The sequence below is a fragment of the Lutra lutra genome, chromosome 1 (assembly GCF_902655055.1).
Source record: "Lutra lutra chromosome 1, mLutLut1.2, whole genome shotgun sequence".
Lineage (NCBI taxonomy): Eukaryota > Metazoa > Chordata > Mammalia > Carnivora > Mustelidae > Lutra > Lutra lutra.
The window spans coordinates 10,511,928-10,538,075 of NC_062278.1; the positions used below are offsets into that span (position 1 = coordinate 10,511,928).

General features: G+C 46.4%; 1 protein-coding gene across 1 annotated transcript in view; it reads right to left on the reverse strand.

Annotated features, from left to right (window-relative positions):
* Positions 1–2,162: 2,162 nt before the first annotated feature.
* The window catches only part of CLIC6 (chloride intracellular channel 6), a 43,901-nt gene continuing 19,915 nt past the window's right edge, over positions 2,163–26,148 (reverse strand). Inside the window, exons 2-6 of the mRNA XM_047720389.1 lie at positions 10,798–10,907; positions 10,062–10,187; positions 9,326–9,432; positions 8,602–8,783; positions 2,163–2,768 (exon numbers count right to left, since the gene is read on the reverse strand). Of these exons, the coding sequence (XP_047576345.1) occupies positions 2,607–2,768; positions 8,602–8,783; positions 9,326–9,432; positions 10,062–10,187; positions 10,798–10,907 (687 nt within the window). The 3' untranslated portion in view covers positions 2,163–2,606. The remainder of the gene's footprint in view (positions 2,769–8,601; positions 8,784–9,325; positions 9,433–10,061; positions 10,188–10,797; positions 10,908–26,148) is intronic.

Here is a 26,148-nt window from a genome sequence, read left to right on the forward strand (position 1 = left end):
GGACAAGAACAGGTCACACAAGGATAGGTCTTTTCTGATCTCTTCAAGTCTCTGTTAAAATGTCTCAGTGGCTCACAATTCAAATACAGATTATTTCTAATTCAATTACCAATAATCTCTGCTTCGACATTATTCTCATTATTTTAAAGGAAGCCGTTTCTGTTCATTTTATTCCTTTAAGTGTGAGTGAGGAAGGTAAAGTGGGAAAAAAAAAAGATTAAAGATCTTGGTTTCGTGTAAACATTTTTATGCATTTAATTTTTAAGGCACAAAGAGTTTATGTAGATCATATCACCACCTAAAAATACAAAGTTTGCACTAGTCACAAGTGGTATTCTGTTCATTGGCCACATGTAGATGTACCATTATATAACACTAGACTTGAAAATCTTACCCCAAAAGAGATATGAAACATGCATGATGGGGAATGCTAGACATGACTGCCAAAAACAGAAAGGATTAATAAAGAGCGCCGATGCTGGGTGGGCAGCCCCTGCATGAAACTGGAGCCTCTAGTAAGAAGGAATACAAAGTAGCCACCATATTATGGACTTTGGTTCTCATACTAGACATTTGTCACTAAATCCCAGAAGAGTTGTTGTTAATGCATTTTATTCCTTTTTTTTTTTTTTTTTAAAGATTTGCTTAACTCATTTTAGAGAAAGAGCACAGGCATGAGGGGCAAAGGGAGAAGGAGAGAGAATTTCAAGCAGACTTGAGGGGCGCCTGGGTGGCTCAGTGGTTAAAGCCTCTGCCTTCGGCTCAGGTCATGATCTCAGGGTCCTGGGATGGAGTCCTGCATCGGGCTCTCTGCTCAGCGGGAGCCTGCCTCCTCCTCCTCTCTCTCTCTGCCTGCCTCTCTGCCTACTTGTGATCTGTCTGTCAAATAAAAAAAAAAAAAAATCTTCAAGCAGACTCGAGCCTGATGCAGGGCTCCATCTCCCCTGAGATCAGGACCAGAGTGGAAATCAGGAGTTGGATGCTCAACCCATTGAGCCACCCAGGTGCCCCGCATCTTACTCTTTTCCAAATGAATCCAATAAATTCTTTTCCAAATAAATACCCATAGAGCAAATGCATATTTTCTTAATGAGCATTTAGCATCAACCACAGGCTACCACCAAATGGACAAGAGGGTTTCTATAAGATGTATGTAAATGTCAAAGGAGCGTAACCCCAAGAATGCTCGAGAATGCTCAAACCCGGAGGGGTTGTGATGCATATCTATGTAGCCTTCCACATTGTCTCCGTGCTTTCAGCTGGAGCCGGGCAGCCTAGCCCAGACACACTACAGAGAGAGACTGGCTGCAGGGGCAAGGTGACAGGCAAGTCACAGACAAACCAGAAAACTCTCCAGCCTAGAGTTTCCACTTCCTCCCCAACCTGACTGGTTACCAGAACTGCACAAGAGTAGTCATCACGAATTCAGTCTCTCTGGAATTTCCCTGCCTAACCTTGAAATGACACTGTAAAGGCTGGAGAAGCAATGAGAACCAGGCTAGCCCCACAGCCCATCACCACCAAAGAAGTCCAGCTCTGGGTCTGAGGGCAGCCCTTAGAAAGAATCGAAGTGTGTTTGTTTCATATTTCACCACAGGGCAGGAGAGTCCTCCAATGGGCAGCTGGTGCTGAGTGGTCCCCATGAAGGCATGGCCTCATGAGAGGGGGCAGAGCAAGAGAAGGCATCCAAAAAGAAGTTGGCACAAACAACCATGGGCGCTCTCCTCCACTGCCTGTTCTGGGACAAGAGGCAGCTGGCATCACCAAAGTTGTGTCAAGGCAGAGAAGGGATCTCCCATAGCTCCCAGCCCCCGTGGTCCCCGCAGGTCCCTGCGGGTCCGTGGACGCCAACTCTCCACCTCTGAAACCTGATCGCAAGCATCCTCTAGCTCTGCAGGGTCAAATCTTTTTGGATCCTCTGTGGATGATCACCAAAGGCATCACCCATGGGTCCCCTCACCAACTTCACAAGAATGGTTGTGTGCAGCGAACATCTGCAAGAGCTAAGGGAGGGGAAGATGTTCACCAATAAGTTATCAGCAATTATTTAGGTGGGGTGAAATTTTAGGTGGTTTCTTTTTTCCCCTTCCTTATATTCTCTGACATTGTTTTAAAATATTAAAATAGGCATATAATCATCTTGTGACAACAAGTATTTTTGTTCCAAAAAAAACAAAAACAAAAAAAACCCTACTACTTTAGAGGAGAAAAATAAGCTGCATATGACGATTAGGAAAACTATCAGAGACAGATGAATTTTTTTAAAAATTGGAGGAGGAATTGAACCCAAATCTAATTTGCTCTGAAACTTAAACTGCAAAACACATGCCCTAATATAATGGTTTACAGGGTCCGAGAATGCCAAAGAAGTAAATTAAGAAGTCAACTGGACAAGGGGTGTGTGTCACAATATGTACTGGTATTATTCAGATACACAAGTGAGTTGATAAATCACAAGGCCATGTACCATTTCGCTATGATACAGTATTATTAAAATACGGGCATCACGGTTATTGGAAGGAATACAAATGGTACACTCACAAAGAACACACTTGCATCACAGCCTAGCTCAAACAGCTGAAAATAAGACGGAAAACACTCTGGCTTCACTTCATTCTTTTTGCAACATCTGAATATGCATGTTCAATCTCCTGGTCAGCTGGACACGTATTTGTGAACTCATCCCTAGCATAAGCATTGTTCAAGTATCTCCAGATGCCAGTCATTTCAGAAGGAAATTCAAAATCTCTGTATCTCTTGGCCACAATCTGAAAATCAAGAGGAAACAATCAGCAAAGGAAAAGCCCACTAATGTAGACAATTAGATCAGACAATCCACTCTTTTGCGGTGTGTAATATATTCTCTTTCTGGAGTCCTGATGTATACTTCCTACAGCCAGCCAGGCTACACCCAAATTGCACTTTAACTTTGCAACAGGAAAGTCCATGAAAGCACTGGGCTCAAAAGAGTGGCTCCAGGGGCGCCTGGGTGGCTCTTAAGTCATAAGTCTGCCTTCAGCTCAGGTCATGATCCCAGGGTCCTGGGATGGAGTCCTGTATTGGGCTCCCTGCTCAGTGGGGAGCCTGTTTCTCTCTCTCCTGCTCCCCCTGCTTGTGTTCCCTCTCTCACTGTTTCTCTTAAAAAAAAAAAAAAAAAAAGAGTGGCTCCTACACACACTATCCCGCTCACCAGTTTATCCCAGATAGTCCTTGGGATCCGCTGGCATGAATTTAGTCTCTACTTTGTTGGAGATCTCCTTGTCTTGCCAACAGTTTGGGCTTTGTGAGTTCTGCCGTTATGTCATTTGGTGCCTAAAGATTCATGAGGCTCTTCAGTTCAGAATGTGCCAGATTTACTGTGAAGTGCTCTCTTTTTCTGCTTGTTAAGTCTTCCTTCCTGGAATCCCAGATATCTGTGTATGTTATTCCTACAGATTTCCATCGTCCTATCACTGAAGAGATCATCTCAGGGTCAACAAAAGGACACAAATCTTATCCTCATGGAAATGGTGGCTGTGAGGACAGGGCAACTGAGAGTGAACATCATGAGAAACATTACAGTGTGAGATGTTTCCTCTGGCTGGAGGGGTGTTGTTAGGGAATTTGTCAGAAAGGAGAGTATATTCTGTTGGGCATTCTACCAGGTTCCTGGGATTTGGACTTTAACATATGAATTTGAGGAGATGCAATTCATCCCCTAACAGGGACCCAGGGCTACAAAGTTCAGTTCTGCTCTGTTGCCTCTTATTGCATTGGTTTCTGGGTTGTCTGGTTGAAGTGAACATGGGACAACACAAATTAGAAGATCTTTGGGACCTATTACTCAGATCTTGCAGGCCAGAAGTCATTGATGCAGCAAAATAAGACAATATATAACTGTCAGAAACCCTCCTAAATTGTTTAACATCTTTTACCTGAATTCAACCTTATTGCTATCAATGTTAAGATTCTGCTTTCCTTTTGTTTTGCAAAACAAATTTTAATTTTTTTTTAAATTTTAAATTTTTTTTAATTTTAACACTTTTGAGCAAGTTTATTAAGTGTATGCCTCCTATAGATATAATCTTTTTATGGTACCTATTCTGAATTTAATATTTATATTGTTTTCTGTCTTTCTGTGTATATTAATGTATGTGTGTTTGTGTGTTTCTTTCTGGTCACTTGGAAGCTTATGGTCTATTTTAACTTTTCTCATGGTTTTCAGTATAACCTTAAATAATAGAGATTCTCTATTTCTTGATCTGTCAAGTTTAGATGATATCTATTGACTCCTGATTATGACAAATAAGGAAATTAGTACAACTCTGCACTTTTTTTCCATTTCTTCTCCCTTATCCCCCTTCCATTGGTTGTAAAAAACATCCAAGTTTACCATGTTCTGATTCTATTCTTTAACTATAATTCCCAACATTGTTTAGTCTTTAGTTCTGTCTTTAGATTTAAATAGGTTCTATGTTTATCACTAGCCTTTTATGCCACACACTGCCTCTATTCCTGGATTCTTATTTTGATGAACATTTTATTATTTCATCACAGAAAAGTTTTATTTTAAAAAAATGGCTCAGGAGCGCTTATTTTATTAAGATTAGAAATCCAGGTAAAAACGACAATTTACCTGGATATGAATTCTTACATCATACAATCTTTCCTTTGATTCTCTGTAACTATTAAACCACCATTTTCTGGGTTTTTTAAAAGATTTACTTATTTATTTTAGAGAGAGCATGTGCAGTGAGGGAGGAGGAACAGGGAGAGAGAGAATCTCCAGCAGACTCCCCACTGAGCATGGAGCCCGAAGCAGGGCACGATCCCACCACCCATGAGATTGTCATCTGAGCCAAGATCAAGAGTACGCTCAACTGACTGAGCCACCCAGGTGCCCCTGTCTTCTGGGTTTTAATGTGGTCATGGAGATGCATGAGACCAGTCTGAATTTCTTCCCTCTGTAGGTGGCTTTACTGTTTTATTATTATTATTATTATTATTAATTCTCTTATTTTTCGGACACCCAAAGTGTTCTTTTGATCCTCAAAGTTCAGTAATTTATCATTTATCACGTATATCATAGTGTGTTGATTGTTCTGGATTTTACTTTTCCGGTCATGGCATGTTGTTTATACTGAAGGTTCAGATCATCCTTTAGTTCAAAATAATTTTCCCTCCTTCTCTTCCTTTCTTTTTTCTCTCCTGTTCTCTGATTCTTAACTATGTACATCCAGGAAATCTCTATCCCTTGCTTCTTCTCCACTCGATTTTGGATGATGTCTCAGGCCTGTCCTCCAGGTCCCTGATGAATTTCTGCAATGTCTTTTTCTATGTCTTGCTATGTGTAATGTAACTTTTATTTTTGAAATTATTAAACTTGTCTTTAAGTTTTTGTCTTGAGTTCCACCAACCTGATTTTCCTCTTCCTTGTGATGTTATAGTTTTTTAAAATTTTTTTTAAGATTTTATTTGTTTATTTGACAGAGAGAGATCACAAGTAGACAGAGAGGCAGGCAGAGAGAGAGAGAGAGGGAAGCAGGCTCCCCGCTGAGCAGAGAGCCCGATGCGGGACTCGATCCCAGGACCCTGAGATCATGACCTGAGCTGAAGGCAGCGGCTTAACCCACTGAGCCACCCAGGCGCCCCTGTTATAGTTTTTTGATATCTTGTTCGTCTCTGAGCTTTTTCTCAAAAGATCCATGTTCTCTTTCATGTCTTGAAGGTCACAGAGAAGAATCTGACTAGAATGTATGTTCATTTACTGGAGCAATTCCTCATCAGATAGGTGTTTCTCATCTGCCCTTTCCTTTTCAGATCCTTCTCTTTCTCCTTTTTCCCCAGTCCTTCTTGATCATCTCTATCCTCACAGAAGTCCTACTTAGGTTCTTACTGGTTATTAATCATCTTTTAATGAGGCAGATCTATTGGACTTAACACTTTTTAAAAGCAGTATGGGGGGGCGCCTGGGTGGCTCAGTGGGTTAAGCCGCTGCCTTCGGCTCAGGTCATGATCTCAGGGTCCTGGGATCGAGTCCCGCATCGGGCTCTCTGCTCAGCAGGGAGCCTGCTTCCCTCTCTCTCTCTCTGCCTGCCTCTCTGCCTACTTGTGATCTCTCTCTGTCAAATAAATAAATAAAATCTTAAAAAAAAAAGTATTACAGACGTTTAAAAAAAAAAGCAGTATGGAGGGCAAAGGCAGTGATTCACAGCAGCTGGGAGACCATTTTGGATGTCTACCCTCATAAACTCTCTCACCAAACATGCCCTATACTCCACCCCATAGACACATTAGGAGTAGGGTCAGAGTCAGGGTCAGAATCAAGATTAAGGTTAGAGCATCCTCCACTCTGAGACTCAAAGATTAGGCAGGAGGTCACCATGGCTAAAAATGAAGCCCAAGCAACTTACAGTCTCTCTCTTGACTAGTTCAAGGATTATTTCTGTTCTCTACACAGCAGCTACAAAGCAGAATGCCACATCCCTTCTTTCCACCTCCCCTCCCCATTCCTTTAGATTAGGGGACCAGTGGCAGAATACAAAGATAGCACCCCTGCATGCTTTCTGCTTCAGCTCTCCCTCCCCAGAGACCTCAGCCCAGAAGTAATCTGTGTGGGGCTGTTCCCTTATTCTCCTCTCATGGCCCTAGTCCTCAAAGAAGTTTGGGTTGGGCATTTCAGGACTGTACTATTTACTTTTGGAGAAATCTGAACTTTGCTAAAGATACAGGGAAGCCTGCACTGGCTCTGTGACACCTCACACTGGACAAAGTTTCTTAGTCTTCGAATTAGCGTTCTGTCCTTTTCTGGTTTTATGACAGATGAAGCTTTACTCTGTTTTTTTCATGTTATTTTTGCTGGATTTCAGGAAAAAGAATAGATTATAAATTCCTTTACTCTCTCATCTTTTACCATAAATTCCTTTATACCCAGTCTCATTTCCCTTCCGAAGTGGCTCCATCCTGAAAGATTATGAAGCTGTTTGGTATTTTGAATGCTCAATGGCTTTGAAGAATTTGCTCTATGGTCTTACACTGGAGTGAGGAACTTCTTTATTTTACTCTGAAGTTTACCCCATCTACTGAAATTTAAAATACTCTTTTCCTATAGAAGTGAAACAAGTGGCAATCGATGGTACATGGCTGGGGCATTTCTCTTGCTCTTCCCCAACCTCCACGTACCTCTGCGATGTTACACTGGTCGAAGCAATGATACAAAAACAACCACTGTGAGGACTAAACCACACACAACCACATAAATAGCTTGTTGGAAAATGGCTCCCAAACCTAGGTTTTGATGAGTTGAGATGCTTATACTACATTTTAGATGTTGGGAAACTGGCAAAGTTATTGAAAACAATATTCATTAAGGGCTCAGACACACATTCAAGGCTTGAATTTCAAGTTAGTATCCTTCAAGCACACCCAGGAAGACAGAAGAAGAGAAACGGGGCAAGGGTTAGGAACAGAATCAGGAAGGAAGAAGAAATGCAGAAGCAAAAGGCAAGGCAATGATGAAGAGCAGCGGGGGCTGCTGGTAGCCTGCGGAAGCCTCAGCAACACAGACAGATGAGCCTAATTTGTAAATTTCTAAAAGTCAATGACATGCCTTATTAGATCACAGGGTCCTCAACTTAACTCCCTGTGTCTTCTCACTCATCTCCCTGTCCTTCTACCAAGGACTTGGGTTTGGACTGGGTGGGATTTTAATCATTAAGGTGCCCCAGAACAAGGTTTGGGCTTCTTCCTGGGGCTTCTGAGGCTCCTGAGGGCCAACAATGTTGCAGTTGTGATGATGATAGCAGTTAACACCTGTAAGTGACCTGAAGGCTAGGGATACCACTGAGAGGCAGCCATAACTCCAGAGGCCACGTGTTGGGCCATCTACTTTGGAATCCCCCAGGATCACCCCCAGAAGTTCTGACTGAGGAGACCAGAGGCTGGATGGCAGGATTTACAATTCTAAAAAGCTCCCCAAATAATTCTTATACCTACTAATGCTGGAGAACCACTGGTCTAGGGAGCCTTTAAACCCTAAAATAAGTGACACATGAAGCTGACTTCCTGTTCAACTATCTGGGAAGACACAATGCCAAATCTGGCAGAGGCCCAGCCAAGGAGCTGCTCCCTAGCTGTAGGGGGTAGATATTAAGAGCTGAGAAGACACACCTCTGTCATCCCTATGCAGAGCCATTTCCCCAGCTAATCACCAAGTGACTAAGTTCACACACACTGCAGTGTTCCCAGATTCGGCACATTGTCTCCAAGGCTCAAGCATTAAATGCCAGGTATAGTCAATGTTGCCCTCAAGCTGTCTTCATATAACTTTACTTTAGGCTCTGGGGGTAAGACTTGGAACAAGAAGCAGTGAGGAGGGAGGAGTGGAAGCCAAGCTCCCAAATGTTTCTTGAGACCACCTAAAAAACACCTGGGAATATACTTGTATCTGAGACTTAGGAGTCAACCACCTCAAACAGAAAAAAAGCAAATAAACAAATAAACAAACAAAATACCTGACTTTTTAACTCAAGAGTCTGCATTTTAGATTGTTTTGATGTCTGGCCAAAATAAAACAAAGCTCTATTCGTGTATTCAGCACCTGTGATTGGAGGAACATCAAACCTTTATAATGTGGAGCTTGGGTAAGAGGTTACAGTCAGCTAGTGTGAGCTCGTCCCCATCCAGGAACTTCCTTCCAGAAACAGCGATGTCCTCAGTACTGTAGGCATCGATTTCATCCGGCAGAGGGCTATTTAAGTAATTATCCAGCTTCTTCAGGGCCTTCAGCAGGTTCTTCTCATAAACTAGAACATAAAGGCAAAAAAATTGTAAAAATTATTGTCACCTTTCTCTAGATATCAAGGAAGGAGTCAATCACCTTTCCCTCCTGACACACGGCCGGGCAGCACAGGGAACTGAAGGGAGGGATGTGGATTTCTAAAATCTGCATAAAGGACTCACTCCTCCCTGGAAAATAGTTCTGCTGTCTATACAACAATGTTCCTTCTTGGACTCATCCACTTATTCAGAAATATTTATGGGAAGCCCATAATGAAATAAGCACTGGCAGGAGCATCCTTGAAACTGATTCCCATGGTGCAGCAGGGAATTCCTGGTGGGCATTCTTTTCCCCTCAAAATGTTTTTTTCTGGGCTCCCAACCTCGAGCTCCTGAAACCAACATGCCGATTCAGTATTAGAGGCATTGTTCCTCCTTTCCAGATACAGGTCCCTACCCCCAGGGACATTAGTCAGAAGTCCCAGGATCTTAGAAGCAGCCACACCATAGGCTGAGCAAGGGGTCGTCCACATGGAGAACACTGAACAGGAAGACAGCAGGTACTCACTCTCATTCGCATCCTTCTTGGTGTTTTTTATAAATGCGGAGAATTTGGCAAACACATCATTCCCTGCAGAGTTAGATTCAGGGTGTTGGGTCCCCAGCTTAGGGTACCTTGAAAAATTCAGAATTGGAGCATCACAGATAAGCAATGTTTAATTTGGGTTCATGCAAGTGGTTGGGGGGGTGGGGGGAGGCAGACAAGTCTTTCTTTGAGTGGATATAAATGAGAACACTTCCCTCTGGAATGTTCTCTTAATCTTTTTATCTCCAAGTCTTGGAAGCAATAGTCTAGGGAGAAAGCACTTGCTGTTCTCATTCTGGCACACCTTGGACCCTGCCTGTCTTAGCTCCCTTCCAAGTAAGATGAAGGTAGGACACTAGAAGGTTCTCTTCTGGGTCCAGCACTCTGTAACATTGCATGCTACCCTGCATGCCTTACCTTCCAGCAGTGGACCTAAGAAATGGCTGACCCATGCAACATCAACCCACCTCCTCCCCCACTTCCTGCCATTAAACCATGATTGCCAACCTGCAGGTGCAGAGCAGAGAGACCCAGGCCTACCGTCATTCAAGGCTTCTGATCTCGCTCTGTGTTTTCTGTGGCACACCGCGGTACAGCAAAGGAAATGAAGTACCGTGGCCACAGAAAACCAAATACACGGAAGCCAGGAGCTTACAAATTGTCTGTGAAGGGGGGGAAAGTGACAATCGGGTTGTGAATGCTGGTTTTCGAGGCCTACCTCGGGGGAGCTAGTTTCTCCTCTAAGAACTCCTCGATCTTATTCACGTCCGTCTTGACTTCACCATCAAAAGTCATAAAGGGAGGGTTTGTTCCAGGAGCCAGGTTTTGCAGGTCTGAGGGTTTCCTGGGGTGGGGGGAGGAGGGGTGCGGTAAGCACCAGCTTTTGTATAAACAGTTGCCAACCTGCAGACTCATTTCCAAAGCTCAGCCAGGTCCTCACCAGTTTATGGGGGGTAACCCTTAAGAATGTCAACAGTGATCGTGGGTCTCCAAAATGTCCTACTGACAACAAAAGTGTGACACTTCTCTGGAGGCAGAGGTGAGAAAGCAAAATCACCCCATTGTCATCGCAGGAGAGCTGCTCACACAGGCTTTTGAGAGGTTTTGGCAGACCAGTAGCTAGAGGAGCGAGTTCCTTATGGTGCCCCCAACTCCTCCTGGATCACGGTGGATCCAGTCCTGTCGTTGCGTGAGAAGCCCAGACTCGGGTTTCCATTCAGGATCCTGACCGAGGATGGATGGGCCACGATATTGCCCTTGGGTCCTAGGAGTGCGTGAGTGTGAGTGTGTGCACGTGTGAGTGTGCCTGAGTTTTGAATGTGTGAGTGCGTGGTGTGTGAGTGTGTTATGTGAGTGTGGGGGGATGCGAGTGCAGGTGAGAACGGGTGTGGGTGTAAATGGGTTTGCCAGGAGTAAAGTACAGTTCTTCCAGTAATGCGGAAGGCCCATCTTACCTCTTCAGGTCCACTGTTGTCACATTAAATATAACGCCCTTTAGCCAGAGAATCATAAAGAGGCGCTGGGAGAACGGGCAATTTCCAATACTCTCACCATCGTAACCAGCCTAAGTGGAAAAAGGAATCTTCATCAGAGCCGGTTTCACAGTGACAAGTGCCAGATTCCGCAACGCGCAGGCACAAAACCGTTACACATTTGTGTTAATGGTCATAACACTGTAAATACCCTTCCGGGGCCATTTCACGGAGCCGCTGAGCCCCGCCAGGGTGAGGGTGGGGGAAGCACAGGGACGGGATGCACCGAGCATTTCCTCCTTCTTTCCCACCACTCACCACTTCCTGCCACGCTGGGCCTCTGCCCAGCCTGCACTCAGGGAGAGAGCAGCCCCTGGGAACTCCCTTTGTTACCAAAGGCCCACAAGAAAGACATGCTCTTTCCCTCCTCTGTCTCACGATAGTCTCCAGAAGCAGCACCCCTCTTTCCAGGAGGAGCAGGCTTAGAAACCCACCAGCAGGTTCTCCCACCGAGACACCAGCCCTCGTGGTCTCTGTGGTGCCCGTCTCCAGAATGAGAGGGGTGCGTTATATGCGTTCTAGATCCCCATACACTATCACACTTGGATATCCCCTCATCTGACTCATGGGGCGGCTGAGAGATGGGGAGCATTTCTACTGAGAAGGGGAATTATTACACAGTTGGTGTTGAGAGGGGAGTGACTCCTCCCTGGTGACCCAAAGCAGGTCATATCCACACACACCTCCCCTAAACGTAGACACACACATACTAGACACACATCCTTCTCAAAGGCAGGTGATGGGGAAGAGAGGGGGGTGGGGCTCCACATGCCCTTGGAAATGGAGCAGTAGGATCAAAGACAATAAAGGAAGTTCCCAGACGCTTCTTCCTCCTGCCATCTTTCCCCCCAAGCCTCAGGTCTCTGACAAGCTTGTGGCACAGTAAGATGCTGCTGGAAAGGCAAGAAGGGGGCTTGGACATGCTCTTCACATCTCCAGACAGCAAGCCCCACACCCAGCCAGACCTCAGGGACAGAAACACAACCACAGTTAACCCTACCGCCTATGGTTAAGAGAAGTGGGACAGGACGGCACCGCATCTATAACCTGCCTCGCAAGTCGAGACAGGAAGCGAACTGCTGGGTTGGGAACTGAAGAAAGACCAAAACTGATGTCAAGAAAACAGGACCTTCAAAGAAATGGTTCCTTAAGTCACCTGAAGGGACTGGTTTTTGTCTTCTTTTTTCTTTTTCTTTCTTTCTTTTCTTTTTTTTTTTCCAGATTTTATTTATTTATTTGACAGAGAAAGACACAGCAATAGAGGGAACACAAGTAGGGGAGTGCGAGAGGGAGAAGCAGGCTTCCCGCCAAGCAGAGAGCCAGAGGCAGGGCTCGAGCTGAGGACCCCAGGACCATGACCAGAGCCAAAGGCAGATGTTTAATGACTGAGCCACCCAGGCACCCCTGGAGGGGCCGTTAATAATAAGATGTCCTAACGTGCTATGGTGAGTGCTGCGAACTGTGTAGGACTGATGATTCACAGAACTGTACCCCTGAAACAAATAATACATTATATGTTAATATAAAGCCCACCAGGAACAAACAAAAAAAGAAAATTAAAAAAAAAAATAAGATGTCCTAGAAATTAAGAGCTCAAGAGACTCCCAGTTTTCAAAAGATCAGACTTTTTACAAAAGACACATCCAAATGGCCAACAAGCTCATGAAAATGTTCCTAACATCTGTAGGCAAGAGGGCAGTGCAAATTAAAGCCACAGAGAGATCCCACGGCACACCTCCCAGAACGGCTACAGTGAAAAGGTCTGACAGTACCAAGTGTTGACAAGAATGCAGAGCAACTGAACTGCCATTCGCTGCTGGTCAGAGGGCAAACGGCACAAGTACTCTGGAGAACTGTTTAGCAGTCATCTACCAAAGTTAAACATAAACTCTATGGCGAGATTAGGCTAAGTGAAATAAATCAAGCAGAGAAAGTCAATTATCATATGGTTTCACTTATCTCTGGAACATAAGGAATAGCATGGAAGACACAAGGAGAAGGAAGAGGAAAATGAAGGGAGGGAAATGGGAGGGGGAGAAGAACCATGAGAGACTATGGACTCCAAGAAACAAAATGAGGGTTTTAGAGGAGAAGGGGGAGGGGGATGGGTGAGCCGGGTGGTAGGTATTAAGGAGGGCAGGAATTGCATGGAGCACTGGGTGTCATACGCAAACCATGAATCATGGAACACTGCATCAAAAACTAATGATGGCTAACATAATAAAATTAAACTTAAAAAATAAAAATAAAAAAAAAGCCCTACAACATGGCAATTCCATGCCTGACAAAAGGAAATGCTGAGGAACACTAGAGACACTCATAGGAATGTTCTTAGTAGCTCTGGTACAATAGTCAAGACCAGGAAACAGCCCAGATATCATCGGGCATAGAACAAGGACATACGTTGTAGTCCATTCATACAATAGGGCGCTACACCACAATAGGAAAAAAATTAGCTTTTACTATAGGCAACAATGTGGATGAATCCCCAACAGGTGGTTGTTAAGAGAAAAAAACCAGACTCATAGGAGTTCAGACACAGGCAAACTCCTCTGGTTCATGAAAGTCCGAAGAACAGTGGTCCCTAGAAAGTCGGGTATTATCTGGGAAGAATGGGAAGGAGGCTTCTTGGTAGCAGAAATGTTCTAGATCTTGATCTCCATGGTGGCTACGCAGGTATATTCAAGTGGCAAGTCTTACGTTTGGGTTACTTTACTGCATGACTCACTTATAAATAAATAAATAAATAAATAAATAAATAAATAAAATAAAAAAGTAAAACAATGAATTAAAACATCATAGAGAGTTGGGTTCAGTAAGTTTTGCCTGGGGCCCAAGAATATGAATTTTTAACAAGCTCTTCCAAGGTGACACCATGCTGGTGGCGGGAGACCAATGAAGGTGGACTTCATGCAAGTAAAGAGGCACCCACAGACCTAGAGGGCTGGGTTCAGAGTCCCGGAAGCTCCAGGCCCTCGCAGCACAGCCTACCTCTCCAGCCCTCCAACCCTCCCTTCCCCAGGGGAAGGTGCTGGCCTGTCGACCCAGCAGGGGAAAAGGCCTAAGGATTCCCCCAACTGGAGTCTGAAGCTTCTGGGAGCTGGAGGGTTGGAGAGGAGAGGTGGACAGGCAGGACCCTCCACCCCACCGAGTGGACAGTACAACTCCCTTGCAGATGGGCCCCGAAACAGCATCCTGCTTGGCCACCAGAAGCCATTCCCTGCCCCAGGATCCACCCCCTCCTGGCCATTCCGAAAGCTGCCCAGGCTCCTCCTCTCTCCCTTCTGGAGCATGAAGAGCAGAGCTGAGTTACATAAAACTCCGGGTGCCTGGCTGCAAGGACCCCTCTAAGTCCCGGTTCTTTCTTAACCTCGGCAGGTTGGGACAGAATAGAGCCAAGAGGGGGGCAGAATCGAGCCAAGAGGTGGGCGGGGCTCAGAAAGCGCAGGGACGGAAAGCCACATACTTCGGCCAGTCCTGACTTGCTCGCTGCTTCCAAACCTCTTATTTTTATAGTGGTTACACTAAGCACAGTCAAGTCTAAGGTTAAGTCCTGCCGAGTGGGGCAAGTGTTTCCGTTCTCCTTCCCCCTCGTCTCTGCAGCCTCGGGACCCCTGTCATAACTCCTTCCAAATGCGGCCAAATCCCGCGGAGCCCGCGCGGGTCTGCCATCTCTGGGGTGGGGGTTAGGAGCCATACGTCCCCTCACGGTAAAACCTGCCTCGCCCCCCAGCTCTGCGGACACGGACACCGGGGAACAGGCTCCCTTCTGGAGGAGGGACGACCGGAGACAGGTGGCGGGAGGATGGCGCAGGGCGCCGCGCCCAGAGCTCGGAAGGCAGGGATGAAAGTCACGACTGCCCTCTGCACCACCCCCATGTGGCCCCAAAGCAGCGCCGTCGCGTGCCAGTGGCGCTAGCGGGCTGGGGACTGTCCGGCACTTTCCAGAGTGAGTCCGTCCTCCGGAATGCGCCAGGCGCCGGGCTGCCAATACGCTTTACATACGCGATGTCGCCTCATCTTAAATGGCTCTGAACACACTTCCCTGTCTTGGTCCGCTGCACATGAGGGGGTCAGGGGAACACGTGGGGGAGGGGGCCGCCGAGGACGCCTTGCTGCCCAGCTTGATTACTTTAATGTGTTTTCAGGGCTAGGACACGCCGGCAGAAACGAGGGCGGAGCGAGGCGGCTCGGCTGCCCGGGGGATTGCGCAACACCCGGGAGGGGCCGGTCCAGGTCAGGTTCACGAAGCCCTGGAGATGATGGGATAAATACGCGGACAGAAGGAGTGACTAACTGACACCGTCGCCCTAATTGAGACGTTTTATGGTACCAGGTTTTATTTTCCGTTGCTGATAATTCTCCCGGGCTAATTACACCCTGGGCTAAAATTTCTCAGCGAAGCTTCTCAGCCCACGGGGCGGGGGCTGGGGGGGGGGGGGGTTGTATGTACACATTTCTGATAAAATCAGATGAAGCAGTTTAAGAGCGCAGAGTGTCTTGTTTCCAGTGAAGTCCCAGACACTTGGATAATCCAGAATTGTGCTTTTCAGATTCAACAGTTCTGAGGGCCTGTGATGGTAATTCTCAAAAAGGAAAACAGGAATGCTTCTGACACGTTCCGAGACATTCCTTTTGCCACAGAGGGCAGCTGCGGACTTGAGAAGTGAGAAGAAGCCGCCTTTCTGGCCTGCCCTCACCTCCCCCGCACAGAGCCCCCCAGGCCCGAGGCAGAAGGGTCCCCATGTCACACCATAGAGGTTGGCAAACTAGAGTCTCTCCCACTTGCTCTTTGCATATTCGTGCCATTTAGAATCTGTGGGGGAAAAGAATTTTTTTTTTTTTTCAAATTTCCTTTCACTTCTTTTTGCTTCAAGCAGACCATGTCTCCAGCTCTGTGCTGCGGTTACAGGGAAGGGGCACCTCCCACGCCCCAGGCTTCCACTAAAATGTTCCTGCCCTGCCACTGCCTTTGAGGGACCAAATGGACTCCTGGGACCCCAGTCCAGACCTGACACTGGGGTGACGACCCCCATCAAGGTATTTTTGGCAGCTCCTCAGCACCCCTCCCTCTCCTTTCCTCCAGAGCAGGCCACACACCCACCACCCTGATTCTCCAACTACTTGGCTCTACCTTCTTTCTAGAAAATTCTATGGGGCCCAAAGGTTAAACCCATTCTATAAAGTAAGCACTTTTCCCCTCCTCTACCCAAATGTAAAATGAAAGACAACTGGGGCGGGCAGAGGGAAGATAAAGAAGAGGCAATAAATCAGGAATATTCTCGTAGTCCCTTTTCTGATAGCTGGCTTTCATCCAAGGGGGTCAGACAGGACCCCATGTGCAGGGAAGTATTCCAGTCCCTGCAGGAAACCAGGAGGGACGTGGGGGAGAACAGCTCATTTGGCTCCATCACAGGGGTTGGGAGAAAATCAGTGAGTAATGACAGGCTGTCCTGTTTCCAGCGTGCTGGAGGCAGTTAGGCCAGAACATGAACAGTAGCTGACCAGGGGAGGCAGGAGGCAGAAGGCGGAGTGTGATATGGGAGGCCACGGGCAGCCACCAGAGCCGCTTCTCCTATGAGAAGACCAGTGTGGTCAACGGGAGGGGCCAGGACTCTCCTCTGTTGGCCGCTGACCCCATGGAAGGCTGGACAGAGAGAAAGTCTGTGCCCGCCAAAGAGAAAGTCAGAGCCAACCAGACAGGCGATGACTCCCTCCCTCAAGTCCCACCCACGAACTTCCCCGAATTCCTCCAGTGTCCTTTGCCGGAAGCATGATGGCCTCACACACTTGGGAACTGGCCATCAGACGTGCACGGCAAGGCTGAGCACAGAGTGCTTAGCCTTCAGGCGGTACGCCCAGCCCTCTCCCAAGTTCAGTGTGTCTATACTAACTGCATGTCTCCACAGAGGCCTGGGCTCCCTTCCCTCTGCACACACAGACTCACTGCATGGACAACCTGACTCTGGGGTCTGACGAACACCTTGCATGGTACCTGAGGACCCGACAGTTATCAACCACTGACATGTGGCGCCTGGAATCCTCAGGGCTCGTGACAGAGAAATGTGGGAGCACTGACTGCTCCCTGTGCTGCCCAGCCTGCATCCACCCTGCCTCCGCACCCACCATTTGGTGCAGGTCAGGGCTGGGGAGACTGTCCCACGCCAAGGAGAAGGCCTGGTGGGGAGCAGTAGAAAGGTGGGGGCCCTCCTCCTGGGTCTCTTCTGGCTCCCATTTAGAAGCAAGTGGGAGAACTAGGATAGCTCTAACCCTCAAAATGGGGGGTGTCTGGAGGCAAGGACCCATCTCCATTCATCAGGGCCACTACCACTGGGCCTGGCAGAGTTCCTGGCACACGGGGAAATGACCGGAGGCCTGAGTCCTGTGGCTTCCATACACCTGAATCCTGGCTGGCTTCAGAAAGTGCCTCACAGCCCCTCCCCCCCTTTCTTTTCTGGGCCAACGTCCATGAACTTTTCCCTTTCAGGAGCTCCAAATTCTTCCTACTAAGATATCACCCATGGAGAGTAACAGCTAACAGGAGTGGGCTGGAGAGAAGGAGGTGGGGGGAGAGGGAGATGGGGCGGGGTGGGGGAAGGCCTGAGTTATGGGCTATAAAATCTTCCCCAAGCCTCTTGCTCTAATGGCTCGACCTGAAATGCAATATTTAAGTACATCTGAGACTTCCTGATTTTGACTAATTCTGTAAATTTTTAAAAGATGTATAATTCTTTCCATTTGCCTGATAAATGGAAGTTTCTATATTGAGGCAGAGTGGTCAACGGGAATGAGCACAGGGCCTGGAACCAGGGAAAGCCGGTGTGAACTCTGGCCCCTCTACAGACTAGTGTGCGAACTCAGGCAGTTCACATGTTGTTCCTGAGCCTCAGTTTCCCCACCTTAAAAACAGGATAAGGAGACCTACGCCTTGCAGGATCTTGGTGTGATACAACCTGGGTCTCCGGGGCACCCAAAAAAGGCAGGCTATTAGTGTCATTATCATTAGCAGCAACAACATCATTACTCCACCAAATGGGAGTGCCCCAGAACGGACAATTATGGAATTGAGGGAACTTTTTAACAAGGCTCAATTAGTGTGATTTTCGTGCCAGACTGTACAGTCCTTAAAAAGCCACAGATCGCCCCCCTCCCAAAAGTAACGCCTCCTATACCTATTCCAAGTGAAAATTAACAACTCAGGTCATTTTCTTAATTGCAAAAGCAAACATATCTTCAGCCAGGAGGCAAAAAAGGCAGGGCCTGGGCTGGCATTCATGTCTGGGAGTGGTTGCACCAACCTCTTGGGGAAGGGCCCAGAGGAAAGAACATCTGGACCTCTGTGCGCACCTTAACCAATGGCAGGGCTGAAAAGCCCAAGGGGACTGCTTTCTTCTCAAGAAATGGCACCAAAAGCCCCTGCTTGGAAGTGACAGTGGATCTCCTCTCTGACTTTGCCATGCTAAGTCTAAGGGACCCTGAGCAGTTCTGCGCTGTCTTGTGTCCACTGTCACGGGGCAGAGTGAATTCCACATTATGGAAGAGTCTCCATCAGGATTTGAAGGTCTGTCTACACGCCAGACCTGCAGATCCACATGAAGAAAGCTTATTTTTTTTTTAAGATTTTGTTTAGTTATTTGACAGTGAGAGACACAGAGAGAAAAGGAGCACAAGCAGGGGGAATGGGAGAGAGAGAAGCAGGCTTCCCATCGAGCAGGAAGCCCAATGTGGGGCTTGATCCCAGGACCCTAGGAACATGACCTGAGCCAAAGGCAGACGCTTAACGACTGAGCCACCCAGGCACCCCATGAAGGAAGGTTATTATAGTGAAGCAGGAGAGAAACAAATTGCCCAATCCCTTTCTTGTCGAATGAGAATGTTTTTTGAAGGAAATGCCCCCCAAAAATCAGCGATTTCTAAGGCAATTTCTCAAAACTAGGAAGAGCAAAGAGTCCCTGAATACCTGCTCTGATTTTAAATATGTTTCTAAACCAACGACAGCCCTTAATCAGATTTAATCCTCTCAAAATCTTGTAGGATGCCTTAGAACTATTCCCATTGTACGGATGGAGAAAACTGAGGCTCAGGGAGGCTAAGTAACTTGCCCAAAGACACAGACAGGATTGGGTGAATAAAGATTTCTCTTATTCTCCCAAATGGGATCCAGTTAATGGTTCCAGCTTCTTTCTAGGTCCTCAAGACAGAAGCCAGAGTCTTTCTTCCCCTTTTACCTGAACATCAGTCTGTCCCCAGCACAGCAAAGGTCTCAGCCTCCCACCCAAATTCCTGCAACAGCCTCCTGCTGGGTCTCCCGGCCTAGGATTGCTAACCCCTCTGATCTTTTCTATATCTTGGACCACCCAGATAAGATACCATTTTCCTTAGATCTTAGATCATTCAGCTGGAATGTTGTTCGAAAGCAAATTAAAATGACATTGCTCTCCCTGCAGTGTGACCAAGGCAAAGTACCTCACCTTCAGAACCCTGATGTCCTCATTTACAACATAAGGTAACAGTATGCACCCCACCCCACTGGGTGAGAATCCATTAGATGTTATGGAGGACAATCTCTGACACCCAGAAACATTTAATCATCTGTTGCACCTTTCCTCCTTCTTTCCTCTCCTTTTGTGAAACTGAATGAGGGAAACCTTATTTAGCGTTCTCCTGCCCAACCAACTCCATTGCAGACCCAACAGAAAGAAGCATCCCCTGCATCTTCCGACAGAAAGAAGCCAACTTTGCTACCCCAACAGGAGGAAGGAAGATTTTCTCTTCATCGGGCAACAGCCCAGCCAATGAGAAACTGCCACAACTCAGCCAATGAAAAACCATCAACCTACTCAAACTCTCACTCTTCTCCAACAGACTTTCATTCAAAGCAGCCCCTCGCAAGTCCCTCCTTTTTCTCTCTAATGTAATGTTCCTCTCCTTTCTGCTCTGGTCTTTTCTACTCATTTGCCATAGCTTGCACATCCCAAATTTCAATCCCTCTGCTGTTCCCGAATATACCCATTTTCCTAGTGACATAACTGGCTGTTTTGTTTCCAAGGATGAAGCTTTCCACTCTGTAACATAGGCCAGTTAACCCATTCACTCTCCTCAAATGCTGTTCTCTCCGGCCAACTGCTGTGACCTTAATTGTCCCATGTCACCCTCCTACAAGACCATTTGTTCACCTCAAAACCATCTAACTGTTGTCTCCCAACCTGTAGGTGTTCGATCCCATTCTAGATCCCTTTCTGTGACTCTCTGCTGGGAATTGCTTTTGCCCTTTACTGAATTCTGCTCGCAATACAGATGGCTCTGTCTGGCTTAGCACCAAATTGTTTATTAATTGTTTCCTGTTGGTTGCATTCCTTCATAGTGGACTGTGTCAACCTTCTGAGCAGGACAGGTGGTTGACTGCTCCCTTCTAGTGTCTGTAATATGTTCATCTCCTACCTAACTCCCCTGACAGTGTCCACAGCACTAAGCTGCACCTATGGAAGTCACTTTACAAAAACTTGCATGGTGAGGGGGGCCTGGATGGCTCAGTCAGTTAGGTGGCTACCTTTGGCTCAGGTCATGATCCCGGAGTCCCAGGATTGAGCCCCACGTCAGGCTCCCTGCTCAGCAGGGAATCTGCTTTTCCCTCTGCCCCTCACCACATTAGTGTTCTCTCTCGCTCTCTCTCGCTCTCTCTCAATTAAATAAATAAAATTTTTTTAAAAATCCTCATAGCGTGGAGCAAATGGCCACTGTCTTGCAGAGTTCTAGCAATTCTTCATCACCTACAGTTCCTTTAAAGTCGCAAAACCCCACTTTCTCCCCAAGGAGACCATCTACCACACCCAGCCTCGTGGTCAGCCTCATCTGTCCTCAAGCATCTCCCCAGCCTGCCTGTCCTGAGGGTCCTTTCCTCACCCACCCAAAATGACCATCTCTGGGGAACAAATTCATTCTGGTTTCCCCAGGACTGTCCTGATTTTAAAGCTAGAAATTCTGCATCCTCCTCCCCCAGGCCCTGGGAAAACTGGAACAGCTGGTCACCATGGTGTCTGCCCAGATGAGAGCCTTACTTTTTAGGGGAGGAAAAACATGTAAATGTCCTCCTAGATTACCTAGAAACAGGGCTTTGCTCCTCTCTAACCAGAACATCAGCATAGATTAGTATAATGCACTGATCAGATTAGGTAGCTGATACCTTGAATGCTCAACCCTATCAGCTCCCTGGGAGAGCAGACAGATAAACAGAGGGTAAGGTCTCAGGGGTCTGGGAAGGAGGTGGGAATTACGACTAGCCTTGCAATCTCCCCAGGTTATGCACAGCCAGCTAATAAAAGAACAGCCTTTCCCCCTCTGAGTTGTTAGGGAAGCCTTTGAGAAAGAGAAGCAGTTAAAAATCAGTGGTGGGGTCCCGGTGGCAAACCTACCCCAGAATCGCCCAGCTCTGGGTGTAATGGACCCTCTAGACCCCAGGGGACCACAGAAATGGGCCAGAAACCAGAATCTCCTCATTTGGGAATCCCTATATCACTCTCAGCAAAGAACACAATTTCTCTTGGATCCTCCCTATTACCCCTGGGATTAAAAGGAACAGCAAGAACCTCCATCCCAGTGAAGTAAGAAAACCTTGCAAGCATCCCTGGCATCAGAAACCACTGGGGAGAAAGTTTGCCTCACAGGAATTTGGAGTTGATAGATGAGTACTGATTGGGAAGTGCTACCTTATTTTATCTCCCACCTGCCAATCCAACAAGAAGACAAGTAATTAGGTAAATCTTCTAGAAATAATTCACCTGAGTCCTTAAGAGGATGACAGATCCCAGTTTTTTTGCCAGTGCCATTGCAAATGGAAGAGCTATGTTGTAAAACAGTGAAAAGGAAGACAACTAAGACATAGCATTTATATACTCTACCACCCACTGTTCTAAACACTTCACTTCTATCAACTCAATCCTGACAGCAACCCTATTAGATGCAGGCGCTATTACTAGCACCATTTACAGGTGAGAAAACTAAGACACAAAGAGGTAGAGTAACTTGCCCAAGGTCACCCAGTAGGGTTTGAACCCAGAAGTTGGCCAAAGTTGATCCTCTTCAACCTACTCTGGACACCAGCCTATGTTTACATAGAACTCCAGCAAGGTTCTTCCTCGGAGTAAAGGTCTACCTCTTGGTTTTAGCCCATCTCTTTTCAGTAAGGATTGGAGGTGGCTTGGGGAATCCATAATAATTAAAAAGTGCATATTAGAACCAGGTGCAAAGGACAAACAGTGGTTGGGACAGAAAATGGATCTGGGTGAAGGCTACCTAAAATGCATGTCCTGTGGGGCAGGGATGGGGGCAGTGGGGAGAAGACATTTGAAAATCCTGGGAACATCTTTGGCAGCCAAGTGGGCTGGGGGGCCTCTGGCCATGTGCCACATATTCTGTTCTCTAAGAAACTTTTGCTATAACTCGAGGTGACAACGAGTTTGACATTGTGCCCCCATCCCCACAACTACAACACAAACAGTCCTTCTGCCCAATTAACACCAAACCCCCCCTACCCCTATCCAGAGCTGGCATCTGCTGACAGAAACTAGGGAGTCCTGCAAAGCCATGACCCTTAGCAGACAGTCCCACCTCATATTCCAGCAGGGCAGGCAAAGTCAAAGGGCCCCTTGAAAGTTCTTGTCGATCCACTAGGATTGACTCCAACACAGACCATGTAGCCTGTCCCATGCCATGTGGCCAAGGGAGTTTGGATCTGGAATTTTCTTAAGGCAGATAAAACCAAATGCCTGTTTACAATGACATGGATGGAACTAGAGGGTATTAAGCTAAGCGAAATAAGTCAATCAGAGAAAGACAATTTTCATATGATCTCCCTGATATGAGGAATTTGAGAAACAAGACAGAGGATCATAGGAGAAGGGAGGGAAAAATGAAACAAGATGAAACCAGAGAGGAAGACAAACTATAAGAGACTCTTAACCTCAAGAAACAAACTGAGGGTTGCTGGAGGGGAGTGGGTGTAAGGGATGGGTTGGCTGGGTGATGGACATTCGGGAAGGTATGTGCTATGGTGAGCATTGTGAATTTTGTAAGATTGATGAATCACAGATCTGTACCCCTGAAACAAATAATATATTATATGTTAATTTAAAAAAAAAAAAAAAATGCCTGATCTTGGCCATGAACAGGCTTCACTAAAAAACCCACAGAGAGCCCTAAGCTCCAAGCAAGACTATTTCCTGCTGCAGCCCAAGGATGTTCAGACTTGCTCTTCTCCCTGGAGAGTCTGAGAAGGCATTGGTTAAAGACCAGGAGGACAACCTCAAAAGCAGGAAAGTACCCACCAACCAACTTTCCAAGTAGGTCTACTCTTGACAAAACTCACTCTGGCCGTGGCCTGGGGTGACGAGCAGAGGGTGAAACCCAAGCTTGAAGATGACTTACTGGTGCACATAAAGCAGAATAATGGCTCTTCAGGATGCCCACGTGTTATGTTACCTTCTGTGGTGGAAAGAGCTCTGCAGTGTGATCAAGGCTGTGGGTTCCAGATAGACAGGTGATCCTGGATTACCAGGTGGGCCTAATCTGATCACATGGATCCTTGAAAGATATGGTATGTGACTGGTCTGCAAATATTTATAAGGAGGGAATAATGACCAGAGAGATGAACACTGCTGGCTTCGAAGATGGAGGAAAGGGGCCATAAGCCAAGGATGCAAATGGTCTCCAGCAGCAGGGAAAGGCAGAAATCTGGATTATCCCCAGAGTCTCCAGAAAGAGACAGAGCCCTGCCTGCTCATACCTTAGTTTTGGCCCAGGAAGACTCAGGTCAAGCTTCTGAGATAATAAATTTGAGTTGTTTTATACCACCAAGTTTTGGGGTAATTGGTTACATCAGTAGGAATGAATACAGTTAGTGGTTCCCTAGGAGAATGCTAAACCTCTTCTTAAGACAGCTCATCGGATCAACCAGTCATGGCGAGGGACAAATCCTGAAGCAAGTGGCACTCAGCCTAGTCCTAGAAACTTCCTGCATGGAGCCACCCCTCTCATTTGCCAGGGATTTGCGTGATGGCCACGGGCTCCAAGGAGGGCAAGTAAGGCTACCATCTGAAGAAGGTCCACGTCCACCCAAGCCAGGACCACAGCAACTCTATATGGACTTGTGAGCACTTTGACCTGAATGGTGGGGACACTTGCTTGTTCCTCCATGTCACCTTTGGGGTCACAGCCTGTGATGACCAGCCCCAAAGGTAGCTTTCTTTCCACTGGGACTCACCTGGCTATTGTCTTTGCCTAATTTTTTATCTGGTAAAACCCAATTTGAGGATTCATACAGCCAAAAATCTAACTGGTCACAGTCACAGATCATCACATCTAGAGGATAAGGAGCCCACCCAAGGACATTGTGCCCCTTATAATCTTGGATCCTTACTGTAGTTTTTAGACCCTGCCTTTTCAAAAGGCCCTTGGAGCATCAAACGTGGAACGACATCAAGAGGCTGATGGCGCCCCCTAGTGGTCCTGAGATGCACATTCCAACTTCCCACCTTCCTTTTACCACTTCAGCCCTAACTAGGTTCTGGGGGAGAATGTAACAAGTTCCTTTTTAGCCCCTGTAGGAGGCTTTACCTTCCTGATTTGCCAGGGACTCAGGGGTTTCCTGCTACCTAGATTTTCGGTTTTAAAACCAGTAAAGTCCTGGATAAACGACAATGCACTGGTCACCCTACCTTTGGGCTCCTTTTTAGACCCCATGTTAAAACCACCAAAGAGGGCCTTGTCTCTCTATCCTAGGCACTGCCACAACCAGATCCCAGACACAACTGGGACCTGAACAATGTGGCTTTTAAAAGGCATCTTGATTTGAGATCAGCTGTGCGTACTTTGTTCATGTTAGGAAAACAGCAGTTTATGACTTGCAAATTATTTCTCAGTTTTCACTGAAGTACAATGGAGAGAGGAGGGAGGAAGTACAGTGCGTGGGAAGGCAGGATCACTCCATTTGCTGGGCAGAAGAGAACATGAAAGAAAAAATCTAATTATCTCTAGAAGGGTCCAGATGCAGGTTTCTCATTTTGCTCAGAATTCTGTAGCTCTTTTGCAAAAGTCATTAGAAACCTGTAGCTTCCTGAAAAACAAAAGAGCTACTTGCTTTCTCTTTATTTTTTTTTTGTAATGTTTGTAAGTTTTAAGGAAGTCAAAGGCCTAGAACCACCTATATACAAAGAAGAAAGTTTAGTGCCTCAAAGACTCTTAGGTTGGTTTCAATGACCAACGTAGGAAAGTTCTATTGATCAGGACACGGAAGAGGACTAGGAATTCTGTAGAACTTTTTGTTCAGACTGAACTAGCCAGGGAATCAGAAATATCTTAAGGATATTCTTGAAAGACAGTTTTAGGATGAATGTGGATTTAAGATGCTTTCCTTTTAATATTTGGCAGAAACCAGAAGCTTTGTGGTTACCTTTTCAGGTGGAAGGCAAAGTTCACCGGGACAGTATGAGTCGTGAGATCTGTAAGAGTCCAGCTGGCTAAAGATGCCCATACCAGCCGTCCATAAAGGCCTACAACTCAGAGAATCATCTAGAAAAAAAGTCACGGTCTGTTAAGGTAAGTGGTCGCAGTTATTCTTCTCTTTCCCAGGAGGACACTGGCCCCAGTAACTGCCAACCTTCCCACAAATGGACACTGTCCATCTCCTCGTACACAACATCCCCTTGGATGACCCTTTCTGCACCTTCCTACGGGTGTTTGCTCAAGTGGCAAAACCAGATCAATACTCTTGTCTCGTTTATTAAAATGTCAGTTTGTAAAGCTATGCTTGTCCAGTCTCCTTCCAAAAGGTTCAAGGCACTTTTGAGAAGCCATATTAATTACTACAGCCATAGCTGTAGTAGGATATTCAAAATTTCAAATTAAATCATTTGGTATACTATCATGGGATATTACTTGGCCATAAAAGAATGAAATCTTGGGGGCACCTGGGTGGCTCAGTGGGTTAAAGCCTCTGCCTTCAGTTCAGGTCATGGTCTCAGGGTCCTGGGATAGAGCCCCTCATTGGGCTCTCTGCTCTGCGGGGAGCCTGCTTTCCCCTCTCTCTCTCTCTCTCTCTGCCTCTCTGCCTACTTGTGATCTCTGTCAAATAAACAAATAAAATCTAAAAAAAAAAAAAGAATGAAATCTTGTCATTTGTGACAACGTGGATGGAACTAGAGGGTAGGATGCTAAGTAAAATAAGTCAGACACAGAAAGGCAAATACCACATAGTTTCATCTAAAAAAAAAAATGAAC